The sequence below is a fragment of the Dictyostelium discoideum genome (genome assembly GCF_000004695.1).
Source record: "Dictyostelium discoideum AX4 chromosome 3 chromosome, whole genome shotgun sequence".
In the NCBI taxonomy this organism is placed as follows: Eukaryota; Evosea; class Eumycetozoa; order Dictyosteliales; family Dictyosteliaceae; genus Dictyostelium; species Dictyostelium discoideum.
This window is the reverse complement of record NC_007089.4, coordinates 655,376-676,475: the sequence shown is the minus strand read 5'-3', so window position 1 is coordinate 676,475 and position 21,100 is coordinate 655,376. Positions and strand designations below refer to the sequence as shown.

The 21,100-nt window shown below is 22.7% G+C and overlaps 6 protein-coding genes across 6 annotated transcripts; 3 read left to right on the top strand and 3 right to left on the bottom strand.

Annotated features, from left to right (window-relative positions):
* Positions 1-988: 988 nt before the first annotated feature.
* On the bottom strand, positions 989-2,740 carry DDB_G0278313 (pectin lyase-like family protein; the record flags this gene model as incomplete). Its single annotated transcript, XM_637190.1, has 1 exon — positions 989-2,740. The coding sequence occupies one exon, from the start codon at positions 2,738-2,740 to the stop codon at positions 989-991; it is 1,752 nt and encodes a 583-aa protein (XP_642282.1).
* Positions 2,741-2,998: 258 nt separating this feature from the next.
* On the bottom strand, positions 2,999-3,865 carry DDB_G0278655 (short-chain dehydrogenase/reductase family protein; the record flags this gene model as incomplete). The annotated part of the gene is made up of 1 exon (XM_637189.1): positions 2,999-3,865. One exon carries the CDS (start codon positions 3,863-3,865, stop codon positions 2,999-3,001), a length of 867 nt encoding a protein of 288 aa, XP_642281.1.
* Positions 3,866-4,674: 809 nt separating this feature from the next.
* DDB_G0278311 (myotubularin-related protein) lies at positions 4,675-7,900 on the top strand (the record flags this gene model as incomplete). Its single annotated transcript, XM_637188.1, has 3 exons — positions 4,675-5,386; positions 5,516-6,024; positions 6,113-7,900. The coding sequence occupies 3 exons, from the start codon at positions 4,675-4,677 to the stop codon at positions 7,898-7,900; spliced, it is 3,009 nt and encodes a 1,002-aa protein (XP_642280.1).
* A 720-nt stretch (positions 7,901-8,620) lies between these two features.
* sslA2 (suppressor of smlA) lies at positions 8,621-10,481 on the bottom strand (the record flags this gene model as incomplete). The annotated part of the gene is given in 2 exon segments (XM_637187.3): positions 8,621-10,347; positions 10,471-10,481. Coding segments are annotated over 2 exon segments (1,738 nt in total).
* Positions 10,482-12,116: 1,635 nt separating this feature from the next.
* On the top strand, positions 12,117-16,074 carry manD (hypothetical protein; the record flags this gene model as incomplete). The annotated part of the gene is made up of 4 exons (XM_637186.1): positions 12,117-12,359; positions 12,444-12,535; positions 12,658-15,428; positions 15,512-16,074. The coding sequence occupies 4 exons, from the start codon at positions 12,117-12,119 to the stop codon at positions 16,072-16,074; spliced, it is 3,669 nt and encodes a 1,222-aa protein (XP_642278.1).
* A 681-nt stretch (positions 16,075-16,755) lies between these two features.
* Positions 16,756-20,525, top strand: manE (hypothetical protein; the record flags this gene model as incomplete). The annotated part of the gene is made up of 4 exons (XM_001134583.1): positions 16,756-16,986; positions 17,064-17,155; positions 17,388-19,888; positions 19,978-20,525. 4 exons carry the CDS (start codon positions 16,756-16,758, stop codon positions 20,523-20,525), a joined length of 3,372 nt encoding a protein of 1,123 aa, XP_001134583.1.
* Positions 20,526-21,100: the final 575 nt, after the last annotated feature.

Below are 21,100 nucleotides of genomic sequence, written 5' to 3'. Positions count from 1 at the left end.
ACAAATTTTTTATTTTTATTTTTTTTTTTTTTATGAAAAGTTAATCAAATTAATAATAAAAATTATAATTATTATTTTTTTCTTTTTTTTTTTTTTTTTTTTTTTTTTTTTTAAATGGAATTGAATTTTAAAATACATTTATTAATTATTTGATATTTTAGAAATTAGAATTTATTTATTTAAGCAGTAAAAGTAGTACGGATTGAAGTTGTTCCAGATTTATTTCCTCCTTGTGCAATTAAATCTATGAATAATAAATGGAGATTTGGTTAAAACCCACTTTATTTTTTTTAAATGGAAGATACCTTTTTTTTTACATACCTGGTTTTGAACTCTTTTGACCCATTTTGAAGTATTGTATTTGTGTTTGAATTTGTTTTTGTTTTGTTTAAATTTTGTGTGAAATAAAAATAAAAAAAAAAAAAAAAAATTAAAACTGCAAACTGAAAAATAAAAATATAAAAATCAGACTTTTTTGTGTTGAGTTTAACCAAAAATCAGATATTTATTTAATTTTTTTTTAATTTTATTTTTATTTTTTACCTTTTAATGATTTTTTTGTTTTTGTGGTGAGATATTTATTTGATTTTTTTTTGATCATAATTTGTAAATTTGGATTATTGAGAATAATATTTTTTTTTTTTTTTTTTTTTTTTTTTTGCATATTTTTTTTTTTTTCTTTGGTTTATTTTTTATTTGGTTAATTTTAGGGCACCAACAAAGAAAGTAATTTATTTTTTTTTTTTTTTGATTTTTTTTTTTTTTTTGATTTTATTTATTATCACCTGATGTGGGAATATCAAAAACACCACTGTTTTAATTTGAAAAAATATAAAATAAAAAAAAAAGTAAAAAAAAAAAAAAAATCTTGGGAAAATTATTTCTTTAAAGAAATGGTTTATTTTTTTTTTTTTTTTTTTTTTTTTTTTAATAAATAAATAAATAAATAAATAAATAAATAAATAAATAAATAAATAAATTTAATGAATTAATTTAGTGAATAAGATGTATTAGAAGTTGAAGAGCTTCTTAGTCTAATGAAATGTTCTTTAATAGTTGTTTTTGAGATAACCCAGGCTAAACCAAAAGCTAAAATACCAGCACCAATAGTACAACCAATGACAATACCAGCGATTTGACCAGCTGTTAAACCTGAAAGTTCAGTGACATCGGATTCACCGCAAAGTTTACTATAAGGTGTATCACCATTGACAGTACAATAGGTATAGGTTGGAGTTAGAGCACAATAAATACCATAATCATTGACTTTTATACCATCCTCACCTTTCCATTCATAAGAGTCTGTACCATTGCCAAGATCGGTATTACCATTCAATGGGATATTTGAACTGGTAATATTTAAAGTTGAAGCGGAGCAATAGACAGCACCACCTTGGTAAGCTTGATTGGCACTAATTTTAGTATCATCCATTGAAATCGTTGAATAGGATGAATAGATTGCACCACCTTGACCAACACCAACATTTCCACTGATTGTACAATTTCTTAAATGAATTTGATTTGAATATTCAAAAGATAATGAACCACCGGCATTTGCAGAATTTGAAATGAATTCACAATTGTTTAAACTCGTGTAAACACTACCTTGAGTTGCAATAGCGCCACCAGCACCACTTGATTTATTATCAATGAATTTTGAATTTGCAACAAGTAAATAACTTGATACGCCAGTAGCAAAGATCGCACCACCAATTGCACCAGCATAGTTATTATTAAATAATGTGCCATCAACAGATAACCAACTTAGGTACATTGAAATTGCACCACCTTTACCATTGACAACATTACCATCAAACAAGCAATCCTTTACCATTGATCCATTCTTATATTGAATTCCAAATAATTCAACAGTTGATGCAATTTGATTTCTTGTGAAATTTGATCTTCTAATTTCAATAAATTCACCATTTGATATGAATAATGTTGAGGTACCAGACACTGGTGAATATGAATTATCAAATAAACAAGTGTCAATATAAATATCATTAAATCCATCCAAATAAGCAACACCACCTGATATAGTTGCATTGTTATTTGTAAATTGTGAACTCTTTATACTAATTTCAACAAGGTTATTGCCATCACTATAAAATTCAGACTCCATATAAATCACACCACCTTTATTACCTTGATTATTATTAAAATTACATTTATTAATTGATAAAGATAATGATGAGTTGAATATATCAATGAATATGATTGCACCATTTCCAATGGTACCATTACCATTACCAATAGTTGGATTGAAATTAATGAAATTTAAATTATTTAATGTTAATGATGTTGAATTTATGCCATATTGAATCGTTGTTTCATTGGTTTTAATTAAATATGGTTCAGTGATATTAAAAACTCTATCACCGGCACTGTTAATACCATTGAATGTTACTGGTGACGGTGTTTTTGAATTATTAATTGGTTGAATAGTGATTGTCATATTGTAAATATTAAAATTCACATTATTTTCACCAATATATTCACCATCATCTAATAATATCATAACTTCAATAATATCTTGACTATTTAAATAGGTTGAATTATATTGATTAAATACATATTGAATTGATTGACATGACTTTTCTAAACTCTCTCCACATGGTATATTATCATTACCATTATTAACACTAACATAATATGTTACACTTGTTGCTGCTGTCGTTATTTTAATTATAAAATTAAAAAAAATAAATAAATAAATAAATAATGATTTTTTTAACATTTTTGTTATTATTATTATTATTTTGACAAAATTTATAAAAAAAAATAAAAATAAAAAATAAAAAAAAATAAAAAAATGATCAAAAAAAAAAAAAACAAAAAAAAAAAAAAAAAAAATTATTGTGTTTATTATAATCAATAAAAAAATATCTATCCAAAAGTCACTTTTAAAAGAAAAGGTGGTTTAGGGAGATATTTTTTTTTTTTTTTATTTTTTTATTTTTTTTTTTTTTTTTTAAATTTAAAAAAAAAACAATTTTTAATTATCAGTTGATTTTGTTAATTCAATCCATTTATTAATATCAGATTGAACTTTTTGAATTTTTGAATCAGCATGTCTTAATGAATCACTTCCTAAGAATAAATGTAATGGTGGTTCTGGATTTAAAGATATTTCAACGATAGCTCTTGCACCTTTAATTGGGTCACTACCATTATTTTTTGGTTTTGTTGCATTATATTTTTCAAGAATTTCTTTTTCATGATCTGTTAATGGTTGTTCACCCTTTGAATGAATGATATGATCATTGAATGGTGTTATAAAATAACCAGGTTTGACCGTTGTACATTTGATATCATACTTTTTCAAGTCATTTGAAATTGATTCAGTGAATCCGTCCAATGCAAATTTACTTGAGACATAACATGGAAATCGGTTCATTAAATCACCGTTAAATCCAACTACTGATGATACATTGATGATTCTTGGATCACTATATGGTTTACATTTAAGATGTGGCATGAAATGATGAATCACCATCATTGGTCCGAAACAATTGATGTTGAAATTCTCTTGAATCTCTTTTAAACTTAGTTCTTCAATTGTACCTTTGATTGCATATCCACTGTTATTGATAACACAATAAATTGTCTTAAATTTTTCAATACATTCAGAGATTGCTTTCTTTATTGAATGTTCTGAACTTAAATCCATTTCAACTGCAATGAAATTATCATCTCTAATCAAACTATTATCCCTCTCTTTTAAAACTTGAATTAATTTCTTTTTATCTCTACTAGTTGCTGCAACCCTCATACCTTGTCCTAATAATTGAATAACCATCTCTAACCCAATCCCTCCACTAGCTCCACTTACAAAATAAACTTTTCCTCCAATATCTGCCATAATTATTATTATTTTTTAAATTATAAAATAAAATATAATAAAATAAAAAAAAGTTTAAATAATAAAAAAAAAAAATTAAAAAAAAATAATACTATTGTTTTTTTTTAAAAAATAATATTTTTATTTATTTTATTTATTTATTTTTATTATTATAATAATAATAAAAAATAATTATAATTATAGTAATAAATAAAAAAATAAAAAAATAAATAAATAAATAAATAAATAAATAAATAAATAAATAAAAAAATAACCACACCCCCTAAATACACAAATATCAAATTTACAAAAATAATAAAATTTATTTTCTTTTAATTATTTTTTATTTCTCTCATTGCTGAGAGTAACAAAATTATATTTTATCATTTTTTTTTTTTATTATAAAAAATATAATATTATATTTTATTTTATTTTATTTTTTTTTTTTTTTTTATGATGTAATCAAATGCAAACGCATCAATACTACCAGTTGGTTGATTATTTTAATTAATTTTTTTTTGAATTTTTTTTTTGAATTTTTTTTATTTTTTTTATTTTTTTTTTATTTTAATTTTTGGTTTTAGGAAACTTAAAAAAAAAAAAAAAAAATCAATCACTTTTGTGTCCAAAAAAAAAAAAAAAAAAAAAAAAAAAAAAAAAAAAAAAAATTATCTTTTATTTTTTTATTCTTTTAGAACTTATATTTTTATCCATTCTAAAAGTAAAAATAAAAATAAAATTTTATAAAATATATATATATCAACATTTGTACTTTTATGTAAATTAAAAAAAATAAAAAAATCCAAAATTAAAAAATCCAAAATAAAAAAATGAGTAATAATACAACAGCAACAACAACATCAACCTCAACATCAACATCAACATCATCTAGGTTACCACCAACACAATCACTTCAAACTCAAGGTTCTTTATCACAATTATTATCACCAAGTAATAAACCAAGAAGTAGTTCAAATTTGTCTGGATTGGGACCCGATGAGAAAATGGAGAAATTAAAAGATATCAGTAGTAAAACTATTGATACAATCATTTTTAAAATATCAGAAATGAAAAGGGAGAAACAAGTATCACAATCATTTAAAGATATTATGAAAATCTCTGAAACTTTAATTGAAATTGAAAAGATTTTAGAGGATATCAATAATTCAACTGATAATAGTTCAAATGGCAGTGGTAGTGGTAATAATAGTGCAAATAATAGTAGTTTAGATTTATCAAATAACAATAATGCTAATGGTGGTAGTGCAATCACAGCCAATACATCAACTGGTTCTCTTGGTGCTGCTTTAAATTTACCAAGTTTACCAACACAACAACAACAATCATCACCATCATTATCAAACTCTAATGATCAAAATCAAAAATCATTACGTCAATCAGCATCCTCTTCATCTTTATCAGTTAGTGGTGGTGGTGCCACAATAAATTTATCAAATCTTTCAAATGGTAAAGAAAGTGTTAATTCAAATTTAGAATCTGAATTAATTAATATTATTCATTCAAAAACAAATCGTAAAAAAAGTATGTAAAAAAAAACCACCCACACCATATTACAATCACACGCACACACACACACAAATCAAAAATGTCATTATTTTAAAAAATACTAATTGTAATATATATATTTTTTTTTTTAATAATAATAAAAAGATGAAAGATCAGTTAAAAGTATTGAATCAATGCACCAACTTATTCATAAATGTTTAGATAATATTAAAGCAAAGATATTAATAGTTAAAAAGAAATTAATTTTTGAAACCTCTGTGAATACAGTATTACTTTATGGTGAAATGATTAGAAATATAAGAAATCAAGTAAACACATTTAGAACCATTCAATTACCTGATCATGTTCAATTATCAGATGGTGAGAAATTATTATTAAAAGTTGAATCTTGTAATTATCATTTAGTTGATAATTCAAGAATTCAACAAAATGGTTCATCATCAACAACAACGACAACAACAACAACGACAACTTCAACTCCAACACAACCATCAAATAATAATAACAATAGAAAAAATACAGCAATAAATAATAACAATATGAATAATCATCAATTTAGTGAAATTGAAGATGAATTTATAAAAGGTTCATTATATTTAACAAACTTTCAAATTATTTTTTATGGTTATACAACAAAGAATGAACCATATGTGGTAAGTATATACTTTATAATATATATATTTATATATATATAATATTAATTTAAATTTTTTTTTTTTTAATTTTTTTTTTTTAAAAAAGAAACATTTTTCATTACATACTATTTCAAAATTAACTAAAAATGGTAAAAAGAAACAAGGTGGTGGTGAATTTTCATATAGATTAAATTTCATTTGTAAGGATTATAGAATTCATAGTATTTCATTTGATAAGAGTAATTCAAGTTTAAAAGATGTTAGAGGATGTATTGAACAATATCAAAGTACAAGTCCAACAACATTGTTTTGTTATAATCTTAGACAAGAGTATACTAGATTGGAGTTGGTTGGATTAGGATGGACATTGTATAGTGCACGTGATGAATATGCACGTATGGGTGTACCATCACCAGATTGGAGAGTATCAGATGCAAATTATAACTATTTCATTTGTGATAGTTATCCAGGATTAATGGGTGTTCCAGAATCAATCACTGATGAACAATTGAAAAGTGTTGCACAATTTCGTAGTAAAGGTAGAATACCAGTACTCTCCTATAGACATTGGTCTAATAAATGCTCAATCACTCGTTGTAGTCAGCCAATGGTTGGCATTGGTGGTAATCGTTCAACTGAGGATGAAAATTTATTAAATTCAATTCGTATGACAAGTACTGCTGGTAGTGGTAGTAGTGGAGGTAGCGGAGGTAGCGGTAGTGGTAGTAATAAAGAAAATAATAGTTCAGATAGAACATTGTATATATTAGATTGTAGACCATATGCAAATGCAGTTGGTAATCGTGCAAAAGGTGCAGGATGGGAGATATTAAATAATTATCCAGGTTGTACATTAGAGTTTTTAAATATTGCAAATATTCATTCAATGAGACATTCCCTTTGGAAGATTAAAGATGCAGCAGTATCATCCATTGATAAGGAAGATGGCTGGTTCAATCAATTGGAATCTAGTGGTTGGTTTGGTCATATTAAATTGGTGATTCAAGGTGCAACTAGATTGGCAAAACTAATTCATTTACAACATCACAATGTATTGGTACATTGTAGTGATGGATGGGATAGAACATCACAATTGGTCTCATTGGCTGAACTTTTGCTAGACCCATACTTTAGAACCATTAGAGGCTTTCAAATCCTAATTGAAAAGGAGTGGCTTAGTTTCGGTCATAAATTCGCTCAACGTTGTGGTCAAGTTCATGGTAAAGACGAGAGTGAGCAATCACCCATACTCTACCAATTCATTGAGGCATGCTACCAAATCATTCATCAATTTCCAAGCAAATTCGAATTTAATGCAAACTTTTTGAAAACTATACTTTATCATTCCTACAGTGGCAAATATGGTAACTTTTTATTCAACACAGAGAAAGAGAGAGTGCAAAACCATATCTATGGCAAAACCATCAGTCTTTGGGCAGAGATGGACGGCAATCTAAAAGAGTACATCAACCCTCTCTATCAGCCAACCGGCATAAAGGAGCGTGATGTCATCTTTCCTGATTGCTCCATAAAGAGATTCAAGGTTTGGAAACAGTTATACTTTAATCAATCAGATCTCGAAATTTTCGATCCAGAAGAGAAAATACTTCATCAGGTTTTACATCAACAAATTCAAGATAGAATTGACTCTTTGAAAGAGTTATTCCCTTTGAAACCACGTCGTTCTCATACTGCTTCTTTATCTTTCCAATCATCTCCAATTAGATCCTCCTCAACTATCTCTTTATCCTATAATCATCTTCAAGGTAATAATTCAATCCCTACTAAAACTATCATCGAATTGGATAATAACTTAATCGATGAAGATAATAAATCCAAGAAAAAAGATGAAAAAAAATCTTCCTCAAGATTTTTTGGTAAAAGTAAAAAATAAAACTAAAGTGAAAATAAAATAAAATAAAATTAATGAAAATAATAAGTTTACAAATTATTTTTTTTTTTTTTTTTTTTTTTTTTTTTTTTTTCGCATAAATAATTTCTTTGTTAGAATTAATTCTTTTTATTTGTTGTTAAATAAATTTTTTTATTTTTTTATTTTTATTTTTTATTTTTTTTTTAAAATTGTGAGAAATTGAAAAAAAAAATAATTTAAAAAATGGAAAAAAAATAAAAATGAATGTAATACCATTCTTTTTTTTAAAGTTTAAAAAAAAAAAAATTTCTTTTATTTATTTTCAAATAATTTAAAATTTAAAAAATGATCAAGTATAAATAGAGTAAAAAAAAAAATTATCATTCAAGCAAATGTAAAAAAAAAAAATAAATAACAAATAGAAAAAAAAAAAGTAAATCTAACTCTAACAATTAAAAAGAATTAGATAAAAAGTCAATTGTTTGTTTAAAATAAAATAAAAAATGGTAAAGTTAATAAAAAAAAAACAAATAATAAAAAATAAATAATAAAAAATAAATTAAAATTTAAATCTAACTTTAATAATTTTTTTTTTTATTACTGACTTTTAACACAAAAAATAAAAAAAATTTTCACATTTTTTAATATTAAAAAAAAAAAAAAATTTCAAAAAAAAAAATAAAAAAAATAAAAAAAAAATAAAAAAAATAATTAAAACAGTTTTATTGATTGTAAATTGATTTATTGTAATTCTTTTAATTCATGAAATTGAAAAATGAGGGATTCAACAAATTTATTTATTGTTTGAATTATTTCCGGAGGTTGATTTTCTGGATTTTTACATTCTAATTCCATTTCATGATATTCACGGTGCAGAGAATATGAATTTAGTATTAAATCAAACAAACCACCTAATATAAATAATTTAGTATACGAGTGGGAAGAGCTACCTCTAATTGTAGCATAGTAACGTTTGTCTGTGATGTCTACAAGGTTGTACCAGAAAATATATTGATCATGAATCATTTGGGAACGATTCTGATGAGTACCAATAACTTTTATTTTTAAATCTTGTAGTTCCTTCTTGGAATAATTTTTGTTTTTATCATATATCCCACCATCTTGAGTGCTATCCAATGGTTCTAATATTTTTTTAATTTTGTCGTTTTTGTTAAGATTGTTGTTTTCTTTTTTGTATTTATCATTATATATTTGAGCTATGTGTTCAGCTGATAATTTCTTCAACATTTGTTCGTTCCAAAAAGGACCACATGGTGGTTTTACAAAGTTAGTTTTATATTTGCCATTTAATATTTCCAATGTTGTCCCATGCAGTGTCTCACCAACAAAAATTAGTTCTAATTCTTTTTTTGAAAAACGAAATAAATTTCCAATAGTTGCAAATTGTTCTATATTTAGATTATTATTAATTTCCACATATGGGTTTGAATATCTTGAATATAGATTTGTTGCAATGCAATTGATATGACCAGCGGTATTTTTGGTATACTCGTACAATAGTCCTGTGCTTTCATCATAAAAAAGGAATGTTTTATGTATGGTTAATAAAGGTTTGACGAATATTTTAATTTCTTGAGGAACAGTCACGCCACTCTTCCTTGTTGAGGATAAAATACGACATTTCAATTCATCTAAACATTCTTTATTATTTACTAATGCAAAGGCACTATCGCAACATACGATTAAGTTATTCCTTGGATCCTCCCAATTATATTTTGAATGTAAATTATCCAAAAGGGTTTTTAATGAATTGAAAGGAGATTGACAGTTTTCTGGTGTTCTTGGACCATAACTAATTACATATGGACAATTACTAATATTCAATTTGGTTGTTAGACTATATGCTTCAATTCCGACTGAATGGGGTTTGCTATCATTATTAATCAATATATGATCTTTAATAGCATCTTTCCCATAATATGCGTATATTGTTTCATCACAATTGAGAACGTTACCAATATTAATATATTTCAATGCACTGTTCATAAATATTTCACAATATTCTTCAAATCTATGACTTTTCATATCCAAAACATTATGTACTGCTGAATATCTATTGTGATCCATCATTTTTAAATTAATTAATTCAGGTGGTATCTTATCATTGTTTTTATTTGAATAAATATTTTTTAAATAATCAGTTATAAATTTCCAGAATGTAATATCGGTTAAATCATTTAATCTTGAAATATCCTTCCCTTTATCTAATTTTTTTCTCCCTCTCATGTCTAAGATTTGTATTAATTAATGAAATTAAAAATTTTGATAAATCTTCATTTAATAACAATTTAAAAAAAAATAATTCATTATAAACCTGACCATTATTTTCACTTTCAATCTTTTCTCTATTTATTGATGATTTTCTTGGTGTAGTGTTTTCAACAATTTCGCTATAATTAATTGGTCTAACTTTATTATTAAAAATCCAAAATAATTTTTCAGCTTCCCTTTTTTAAAAAAATAAAAAATAATACAACAAATTATATAAAAAATTGAAAATGTTATTTAATGAAAAATAAATTTAATAATTATAAATTTTAAAAAACAAAAAAGATCACAAATTAACATACTCATTTCTCATTTTTTGATCAATTTGGGCATTTGTAATTATTGTTTTTGAAATATTACTTTCTTTGTTTATTTTTTCTGATTTTTTTGTCATTTTATTTATAGAATGGTTAAATGTTCAATAAAAAAAAAAAAAAAAAAAAAAATACACACTTTCATTTTAATATTTGTTTTCAAAAATAAATATCTGAATTTTTATTAATTTTTTTTTTTTTTTTTAATTTTTTAAGGCGTAAAAAAATGTGAAAAATTTTTTTATTTTTTGTGTTAAAAGTCAATTAATAAATTAGTTTTTTTCCAAATAAAATGGTTTACATTCAATTTTAATCTAGATAATAATAATAATAATAATATATGAATCAATACCAATCAAATGATAGAGAAAGGAAAGATTAATCTATGCACTATATCATAAAGAAAGGTTGATCACCATCATATTAAAATTTTATTTCTAAAGTAATAAAATGAATCAATACTAATCAAATGCCAGAGAAGGAAAGATTTATCTATGCACCTTGGCATTTTAAAAGAAGATAATATCATTTTTAAATAAAAAAAATTAAAAAACAAAAAATTAAAAATAAAATAAAAAAAAGGTTTAATAAAATAAAAATATATATTTATAGATTTTTTTTCATTATTTTTAGGTCACTATTATTTTTTATAAAAAAAAAAAAAAAATTGTCTTGATTTATTTGTGGTGAAAATAAATAAATTTAAATATTATTTATTAGATTTAAATTGATTATTAAATAATATCATTATCATCATCATTATCATTATCATCACTATTTTTACTATTATCACCACCAAAATAATAATCATCTTCACCATCTTCATCTTTATTGGTGGTGGTTTCTCAGAAAATCTTCCCATACTATTTCTTATATAGGAAAAAAAAAAAAAAACAACCAAATTATTTGATTTTATTTAAAATGGTTTTTATAAAAAAAAATATACCAATTCAGCTATTTTTTTATATTTCCCCACTTTGAAAAAAAAAAAACAATTACAAAAATGAATTAAAAATAAAATTTTGATTAAAAAAAAAATTAAAAAAACAAAATGTTTACATTCATTTTTTATATAATTTATATCATTTTGTGTATTTTTATATACTGAAATAATAATAATAAAAATAAATAAAACCAAGTCATTGTTTAAAAAAAAAAAAAAAAAAAAAAAAATTGAAATTTTTTTTTTTTTTTTTTTTTTTTTTTTTTTCCTTTTTTTATTTTTTATTTTATTTTTCCTTTTTTTATATAAGATCGGAACATTTAAAATAAAATAAAAAAATAAAAAAAATAAAAATTTTTAAAAATATTAAGTAATTTTAAAGAAATTTTTAAATTTACCACACCCCAATTAATACCTTTTTAGTAAAGTGTTTTAAAAATGTGTTTTGTAAATTTTTTTTATTATTTTTTTTAATTAATTTTAATTTTATAGTCACTATTGTTAATTTTTGTTTTTTTTTTATATTTTTTCTTTTCCCTTCCCAAAAAAATTGTGTTTTTATTTTTAATATATGTAAAAAAAAAAAAAAAAAAAAAAATTAATAAAAAATAAAAAATAAAAAATAAAAAATAAAAAAATAAAACCTTCTTTTATAATATAATAACTTTATTAATAATGATATTTTAAAAAAATGGAAAGTAGTAAATTTGTTAAAATTATATGGGTTTTTGGTATTTGGATTTTGGTATTCACTTTTTTAATAATATACAATAATTACGATTATAAATCAACTTTTGGAATCAATAAATTCGAAAAACGAAGTTTAAAAACAATAAATCAAATTAATAACAAAGAAAACGGGGATGACAAAAAATTATCTGTATTTTTAATACCTCATTCTCATTGCGATGGTGGTTGGTTACAAGATTATGATGTTTGTATTAAATATATAAATTTTAATAAATTATTTCTTTTTTTTAAAATTTTTTAACATATTTTTTTTTTTTTTTTTTGATAGGGATATTATTATAATATTGTTCAATATATTTTATCTGGTGTTGTTAATGAATTAAATTTAGATAAAGAAAAGAAATTTAATTGGGTAGAAATGTAACGTTTCATTAAATATTTTTACTTTTTTTTTTTTTTTTTTTTTTTCATTTTCCCACTAACCACCTTTTTCATTTTTTTTTTTTTTTTTTTCATTTTTTTATTTTATATTTCACACACAGTGGATTTTTTAGTAGGTGGTGGAATGACCAAAATGAAATTCAAAAAGAAATTGTTAGAAATTTAATAAATAATAAACAATTATCATTTATTAGTGGTGGATGGGTACAAAATGATGAAGCAACAGCAACAATTGATGATGTTATAACACAAATGACACAAGGCCATCAATGGTTAAAAGATACACTTAACTATACAGTAGAGTATGCATGGCAAATCGATCCATTTGGATATTCATCATCAACACCAACCATTTTTTCAAGTATGGGTATAAAAGGATTAGTTATTAATCGTGTTTCAAATGATGTTAAATCTTATATGAAATCAGTCAAAGAAATGGAATTCATATGGAAAGGTTCAGAATCATTAGGAGAACAATCACAAATGTTAGTTTCCACATTAAATATCCATTATGATTATCCAAAACATATTGACCCAAAGAAAGATTTTTCATTAAATGATCGTATCAAAGGATTCACTAAATATCTCAATGATTTATCAAAAACTAGAGAGTCAAACATACTAATGATTCCATTAGGTGATGATTTCAGATATTCAAATGCAAAAACTGAATTTTCAGTTTCAAAAGAGTGGGTAAAAGCTTTACAAGATAATAAAGAATATTACAATATCAAAGAAATTAAATATGCAACTTTAGATGAATATTTCATTGCTTTGGAGGATAGTTTCTTGAGAAATAATAAATTTGGTAAAAGTAGAAAACAAAATGTTTACACTGAAACTTTTAGTGATGGTGATGATGAGGTATCAGCATTGTCATTATATAATAAAGATTTCTTTCCATATTCAACTGGTAATTTAGAATATTGGACAGGATATTATACAACAAGACCATTGTTAAAAAGATTGATTAGAGAATCAAGTCTTTTACAAAAATCATCAGATATATTATACACTTTAGCAATTGGCGAAAATTCAAATAATCAAATCGATATTAATAATTTACAAACGTTATCAAATCAATTAAATGAAAATAGAAATACAATAGCATTGGTTCAACATCATGATATTGTTACAGGTACTTCAAGATCATTTGTTTTAAATGATAATTTCCAAAGATTACAAAAATCAAGAATTTCAAATTATAATATCATTTCAAATTCTTTAGAATATTTATTAAATAAAAGTAATAACAAAACAAATAATAATAATAATAATAATAATAAAAATAATAATAATAATAATAATAATAATAATAATAATAATAATAATCTTAAAAATACAAATAGTATTAGTACAACAGGTAGTAGCAGTAGTAGTGGTAGTGGTAGTAGTAATAATAATAATAATACTGTAAATAAAAGTGAACCATTCAATTTTGAAAATGCAATAGATTTATCAAATGAATCAAATAATCAATATTCATTAGTATTCCACAATACATTAGGTTGGGAAGTTAACCAACATGTTTCATTTAGAATAAAAGTTAATAAAAATGATAATCAATTATTAGAATCAATTCAATTGGTTGAAGCTATATCAAATAAAACAATTCAAATTCAAATAATACCAATTCAAGATGATTCAAATTGTCAATCAATTGAAAATAATTATATTGTATTTGCAATTATTAATTTACCACCATTAGGTTTAAATACTTATTATTTAAGTATTGCTAATAGCGAAGATTCAAAATCAAATTTCACCTATTTATCAAAACCAAAATTATTGAAAAAAGGAAATGAAATTAATTTTAATAATAATAGATTCAAAGTAGAATTCGAATCAAATGGTTTAATAAGTAAAATAACTGATAAAAATTCAAATGAAATTAAAACAATCGAACAAACATTCCATCAATATTCAACTAAAAAGAGTGGTCCATACATTTTCAATGTTAAAGGTGGTAAAAAACACGGATTCTTAGAGAACCCTGATAAATTCATCTACCACGATGGCCCATTAGTATCTCAATTAACAATGTTATATGGTGTAGATGATTATTGTAATGTAACATCGATTGTAGTTCAAAGAATTTATAAAAATAATAATGAAATCAATAATAGTAATAGCAAATCATTAATCACAGAGAATTACATTGAAACTGGTTATTCAATTAACGGTGATATGAATAGAGAAACAACAATCAATTATAAAGTAAAAGATCTTGAAAATGATGATATATTTTATACTGATAATGGTTTAGAATCTAGAAAAAGAATTTACAATCATGATAGAAGCGTCAATCAAAATTATTACCCAGTTTTAGGTTATATAAAATTAAAAGAAACCTCAGAAAATAATAATCATCAATATACAGTTTATGTAGATAGGTCAGTTGGCGCAACATCACCATCAGATGGCGAAATGGAAATTATGATTCATAGAACTATGGATACTGATGATTGGAAAGGAGTAAATTGGCCAAGTAAAGACATTGGAAGAAGTGATGCTAAATTATACTTTAATATGGATTTGGTTAATAATCAATTACAAAATGAAAAAAGAATAAGTTTACATATTACAAATCAACCAATTATGTTTGTCAAAAAACACAATAATCAAACTGGTTATTTATTAAAATATTCACCATTATCAAATCAATTACCTTCAAATATTCATTTACAATCATTATTAACATTAAAAAACAATACAGTCGGTTTAAGATTATTCAATATTCATGAAGTTGATTCAAATACTCAATCTACTACTGATACCGATAAATCAACATTATTTAACGAATTAGAAATATCAAACTTTATTGAAACTGGTTTATCTTTTTTAAAATTAACAAAAAATAATTTAATTGATAGTATGTACAATATTATATATATATATTTAGAATTTAACTAACTTTTTTTTTTTTTTAAAAAAAATTAATAAAATAATAATTAGAATTTTCAACAAGAATAAATAAAAAATTTCCAATCAAATGTGGTGAATCAGAATATTCATTTATAAATGAAAAACCATCATCAATTATTTTCTCAAATAATGGAACAAATAATATTATTGATGGTGAGAATAAAGGTGAAAACAACAAAACAATTGAAACTATTCAAATTAAACCTCATGAAATTAAATCATTTACTTTTAATTTTAATTTCCAATTAGATCAAATCATACCTAATAATAATAATAATAATAATAAGTATGCTATAAATAAAGAATTGAATAATGAATATATTGAACAATCAATTGAAAATCAGAGATATGAATATGATTTTTCATTTTTCCCAATCAAGCCAACATTTTATGATGACAGAGGAAAATATAATAGACCAAACCATTTAGCATTAATACTTTCATTGTCAATAGGAATTCCAGCTGGTATTTTAATAATAGTTATAGCCTTGGTTGTTACTTATAAAAAGAGAAAAAATAGAAAAACTTTAACATCTTCAAATTCTTCATCAAATTTAATTCAACAAGAAGACCAAACTGATTATTCTCCTTAAAAATAATAATAATTTAAAAATAAAAATAAAAAAATAAAAAAACAATCAAAATAAAAATAAAAATCAAAAAATAAAATAAAATAAAATAAAAAAATGTAAAATAAGCTAAAAATAAAAATAAAAAAAAAAAAAAACAAAAAATATTTTTTATCTTCATATATTCCAGCGGTTGTAAACCATCCAAAATATTGAGTTTTTTAAAAAATGAAAAAAAAGGTTGTAAAAAAAAAAATTTCTTGAAAGTCCAAGATATTTTCCTGTGGATATTAAGGTTTTTTTTTTTTTAATTTTATTTTTATTATTTTTAATTTAAAATTTTTTTTTTTTTTACAATTAAATTCTCTACGAATATTTCCTCACCCAATCTAAAACATAAAAACCTCAAAAGGTAGGAAATCAATTCACTTACTTTTGTCTGATAGTCTGAATTTTTAGGAATTTTGTTTTTTTTATGACGTTTTTTTACTTTTTGAAACATCACAATTTTTTTTTTTTTGCTATATGACGATATTTTCCAAAAAATTAAATTTTTTTTTATTTTGGTGTTGTTTTTTTTTTATTTTCGTGTAATTTTTTTTTTTATATTATATTTTTTAATACTTTTTTTTTTTCTTGGTGTTTTTTATGTCAATGATTTTTTTTTATTTTGAAATCCAAAAATAAATGTTAAAAATAAAAGAAATGAATAAAACCAAATTAATTAAAATTATATTTGTTATTGGAGTATGGATTTTGTTATCAACTTTTATTATCAATATTTATAATGAAAATTTTGAAATAGTAAATTATAATAATAATTCTCAAAGTTTAAAAAAGATATTCCAATTAAATGGAGATTTAAAAGATGAAAAATTATCTATATTTTTAATACCCCATTCTCATTGTGATAGTGGTTGGTTACAAGATTATGACGTTTGTATTGAGTTTTTTTTAGTTTTAATTATTAGTCATTTTTTTATTTTCTTTTCTAACAATTATTTTAAATACAGTGGTATTATAATCATGTTGTTCAATATATTTTATCAGGTATTGTGAATGAATTAAATTTAGATAAAGAAAAGAAATTTAATTGGGTAGAAATGTATGGTTTTTATATTTTCCAACTTCTTTATTATTATTATTATTTTTTTTTTATTTATTCCCACTAACCACCCTTTTTCTTTTTTTTATTTTTCCATTTTTTTTTTTATTCCTTTTTTTTATATTTTACACACTCACAGTGGATTTTTTAGTAGGTGGTGGAATGACCGAAATGAAAATCAAAGAGAAATTGTTAGAAATTTAATAAATAATAAACAACTATCATTTATTAGTGGTGGATGGGTACAAAATGATGAAGCAACAGCAACAATTGATGATGTTATAACACAAATGACACAAGGCCATCAATGGTTAAAAGATACACTTAACTATACAATAGAATATGCATGGCAAATCGATCCATTTGGATATTCATCATCAACACCAACCATTTTTTCAAGTATGGGTATAAAAGGATTAATTATTAATCGTGTTTCAGATGATGTTAAATCTTATATGAAATCAGCCAAAGAAATGGAATTCATATGGAAAGGTTCAGAATCATTAGGAGAACAATCACAAATGTTAGTTTCCACATTAAATGTTCATTATGATTATCCAAAGCATATTGACCCAAAGAAAGATTTTTCATTAGAAGAGCGTGTTAAAGGATTCACTAAATATATTAAAGATTTATCAAATACCAGAGAATCAAGCATACTAATGATTCCATTGGGTGATGATTTCAGATATTCAAATGCAAAAAATGAATTTTCAGTTTCAAAAGAATGGTTAAAAGTTATTCAAGATAATAAAGAAAAGTATAATATAAAAGAAATTAAATATGCAACAATAGATGAATATTTCATTGCTTTAGAGGACGAATTTATGAATAAACTTGGTAAAACTGTAGAGGAGAATTTAAAGACAGGTTTTTCATCAACATTATCATTATATAATAAAGATTTCTTTCCATATTCAACTGGTGATTTAGAATATTGGACAGGATATTATACAACAAGACCATTGTTAAAAAGATTGATTAGAGAATCAAGTCTTTTACAAAAATCATCAGATATATTATACACTTTAGCAATTGGCGAAAATTCAAATAATCAAATCGATATTAATAATTTACAAACGTTATCAAATCAATTAAATGAAAATAGAAATACAATAGCATTGGTTCAACATCATGATATTGTTACAGGTACTTCAAGATCATTTGTTTTAAATGATAATTTCCAAAGATTACAAAAATCAAGAATTTCAAATTATAATATCATTTCAAATTCTTTAGAATATTTATTAAATAAAGATAATAATAATAATGAAAATACAGACAGTACAAATGAACCATTCAATTTTGAAAATGTAATAGATTTATCAAATGAAATAAATAATCAATATTCATTAGTATTCCACAATACATTAGGTTGGGAAGTTAACCAACATGTTTCATTTAGAATAAAAGTTAATAAAAATGATAATCAATTATTAGAATCAATTCAATTGGTTGAAGCTATATCAAATAAAACAATTCAAATTCAAATAATACCAATTCAAGATGATTCAAATTGTCAATCAATTGAAAATAATTATATTGTATTTGCAATTATTAATTTACCACCATTAGGTTTAAATACTTATTATCTAAGTATTTCTAGTAATGAAGATTCAAAACCAAATACCATTTTATCAAAACCAAAACTATTGAAAAAAGGAAATGAAATTAATTTTAATAATAATAGATTCAAAGTAGAATTCGAATCAAATGGTTTAATAAGTAAAATAACTGATAAAAATTCAAATGAAATTAAAACAATCGAACAAACATTCCATCAATATTCAACTAAAAAGAGTGGTCCATACATTTTCAATGTTAAAGGTGGTAAAAAACACGGATTCTTAGAGAACCCTGATAAATTCATCTACCACGATGGCCCATTAGTATCTCAATTAACAATGTTATATGGTGTAGATGATGGTTGCAATGTAACATCGATTGTAGTTCAAAGAATTTATAAAAACAATGAAATCGATAATAGTAATAGCAAATCATTAATCACAGAGAATTACATTGAAACTGGTTATTCAATTAACGGTGATATGAATAGAGAAACAACAATCAATTATAAAGTAAAAGATCTTGAAAATGATGATATATTTTATACTGATAATGGTTTAGAATCTAGAAAAAGAATTTACAATCATGATAGAACTGTCAATCAAAATTATTACCCAGTTTTAGGTTATATAAAATTAAAAGAAACCTCAGAAAATAATAATCATCAATATACAGTTTATGTAGATAGATCAGTTGGCGCAACATCACCATCAGATGGCGAAATGGAAATTATGATTCATAGAACTATGGATACTGATGATTGGAAAGGAGTAAATTGGCCAAGTAAAGATATTGGAAGAAGTGATGCTAAATTATACTTTAATATGGATTTGGTTAATAATCAATTACAAAATGAAAAAAGAATAAGTTTACATATTACAAATCAACCAATTATGTTTGTCAAAAAACACAATAATCAAACTGGTTATTTATTAAAATATTCACCATTATCAAATCAATTACCTTCAAATATTCATTTACAATCATTATTAACATTAAAAAACAATACAGTCGGTTTAAGATTATTCAATATTCATGAAGTTGATTCAAATACTCAATCTACTACTGATACCGATAAATCAACATTATTTAACGAATTAGAAATATCAAACTTTATTGAAACTGGTTTATCTTTTTTAAAATTAACAAAAAATAATTTAATTGATAGTATGTACATTATAAAATTATTATTTTCTATTTATTAGAATTTTTACTAACTTTTTTTTTAAAAAAAAATAAAATAAAATAATAATTAGAATATTCAACAAGAATAAATAAAAAATTCCCAGTCAAATGTGGTGAATCAGAATATTCATTTATAAATGAAAAACCATCATCAATTATTTTCTCAAATAATGGAACAAATAATATTATTGATGGTGAGAATAAAGGTGAAAACAACAAAACAATTGAAACTATTCAAATTAAACCTCATGAAATTAAATCATTTACTTTTAATTTTAATTTCCAATTAGATCAAATCATACCTAATAATAATAATTATGCTATAAATAAAGAATTGAATAATGAATATATTGAACAATCAATTGAAAATCAGAGATATGAATATGATTTTTCATTTTTCCCAATCAAGCCAACATTTTATGATGACAGAGGAAAATATAATAGACCAAACCATTTAGCATTAATACTTTCATTGTCAATAGGAACTCCAGCTGGTATTTTAATAATAGTTATAGCCTTGGTTGTTATTTATAAAAAGAGAAAAAATAGAAAAACTTTAACATCTTCATATTCTTTATTAAATTTAATTCTAAAAGATCGAGCCGATTCTTCTCCTTAATAATAATAATTTTAAAATAAAAAGTTATTAATTAAAATTTCTTTTTATTTGATAGAAATTATTTCTTGTAACAATTCAATACTAAAACTTTACAGACTTTTTTTTTTTTTTTTTTTTTTTTTTGAAAAACTCTAAAATAAATAAAATAAAATAAAATAAAATAAAATTAAATAAAATAAAATAAAATACAATAAATAAAAAAAAAAAAAAAATTACGTAACGACAAATGTCTGAAAAAACAATAGATTATACACATTGTTGTAATATTAATTAATTTTAATAAAATAAAATAAAAAACAAATTTATATTGAAAAAAAAACCAATTAAATTTTAGTATTTTTTTAAAATTTAATGATATTTTCTTATTTAAAATAATATTTTCATTTGAATTCATTTTAGACACCATGTGTCAAACCAAATAAAAAATATATGTAATTTTACGATTTGTGGTTTCAAATCCCACAAAAAAATATTCATATTTTAATAAAGTGGTGGTGGGGTTATTTTTATCTTTTTTTTTTTTTTTTTTTCAACAATTTTTTTTTTTTCTTTTTTTTTTAGATGATTTAAAAATT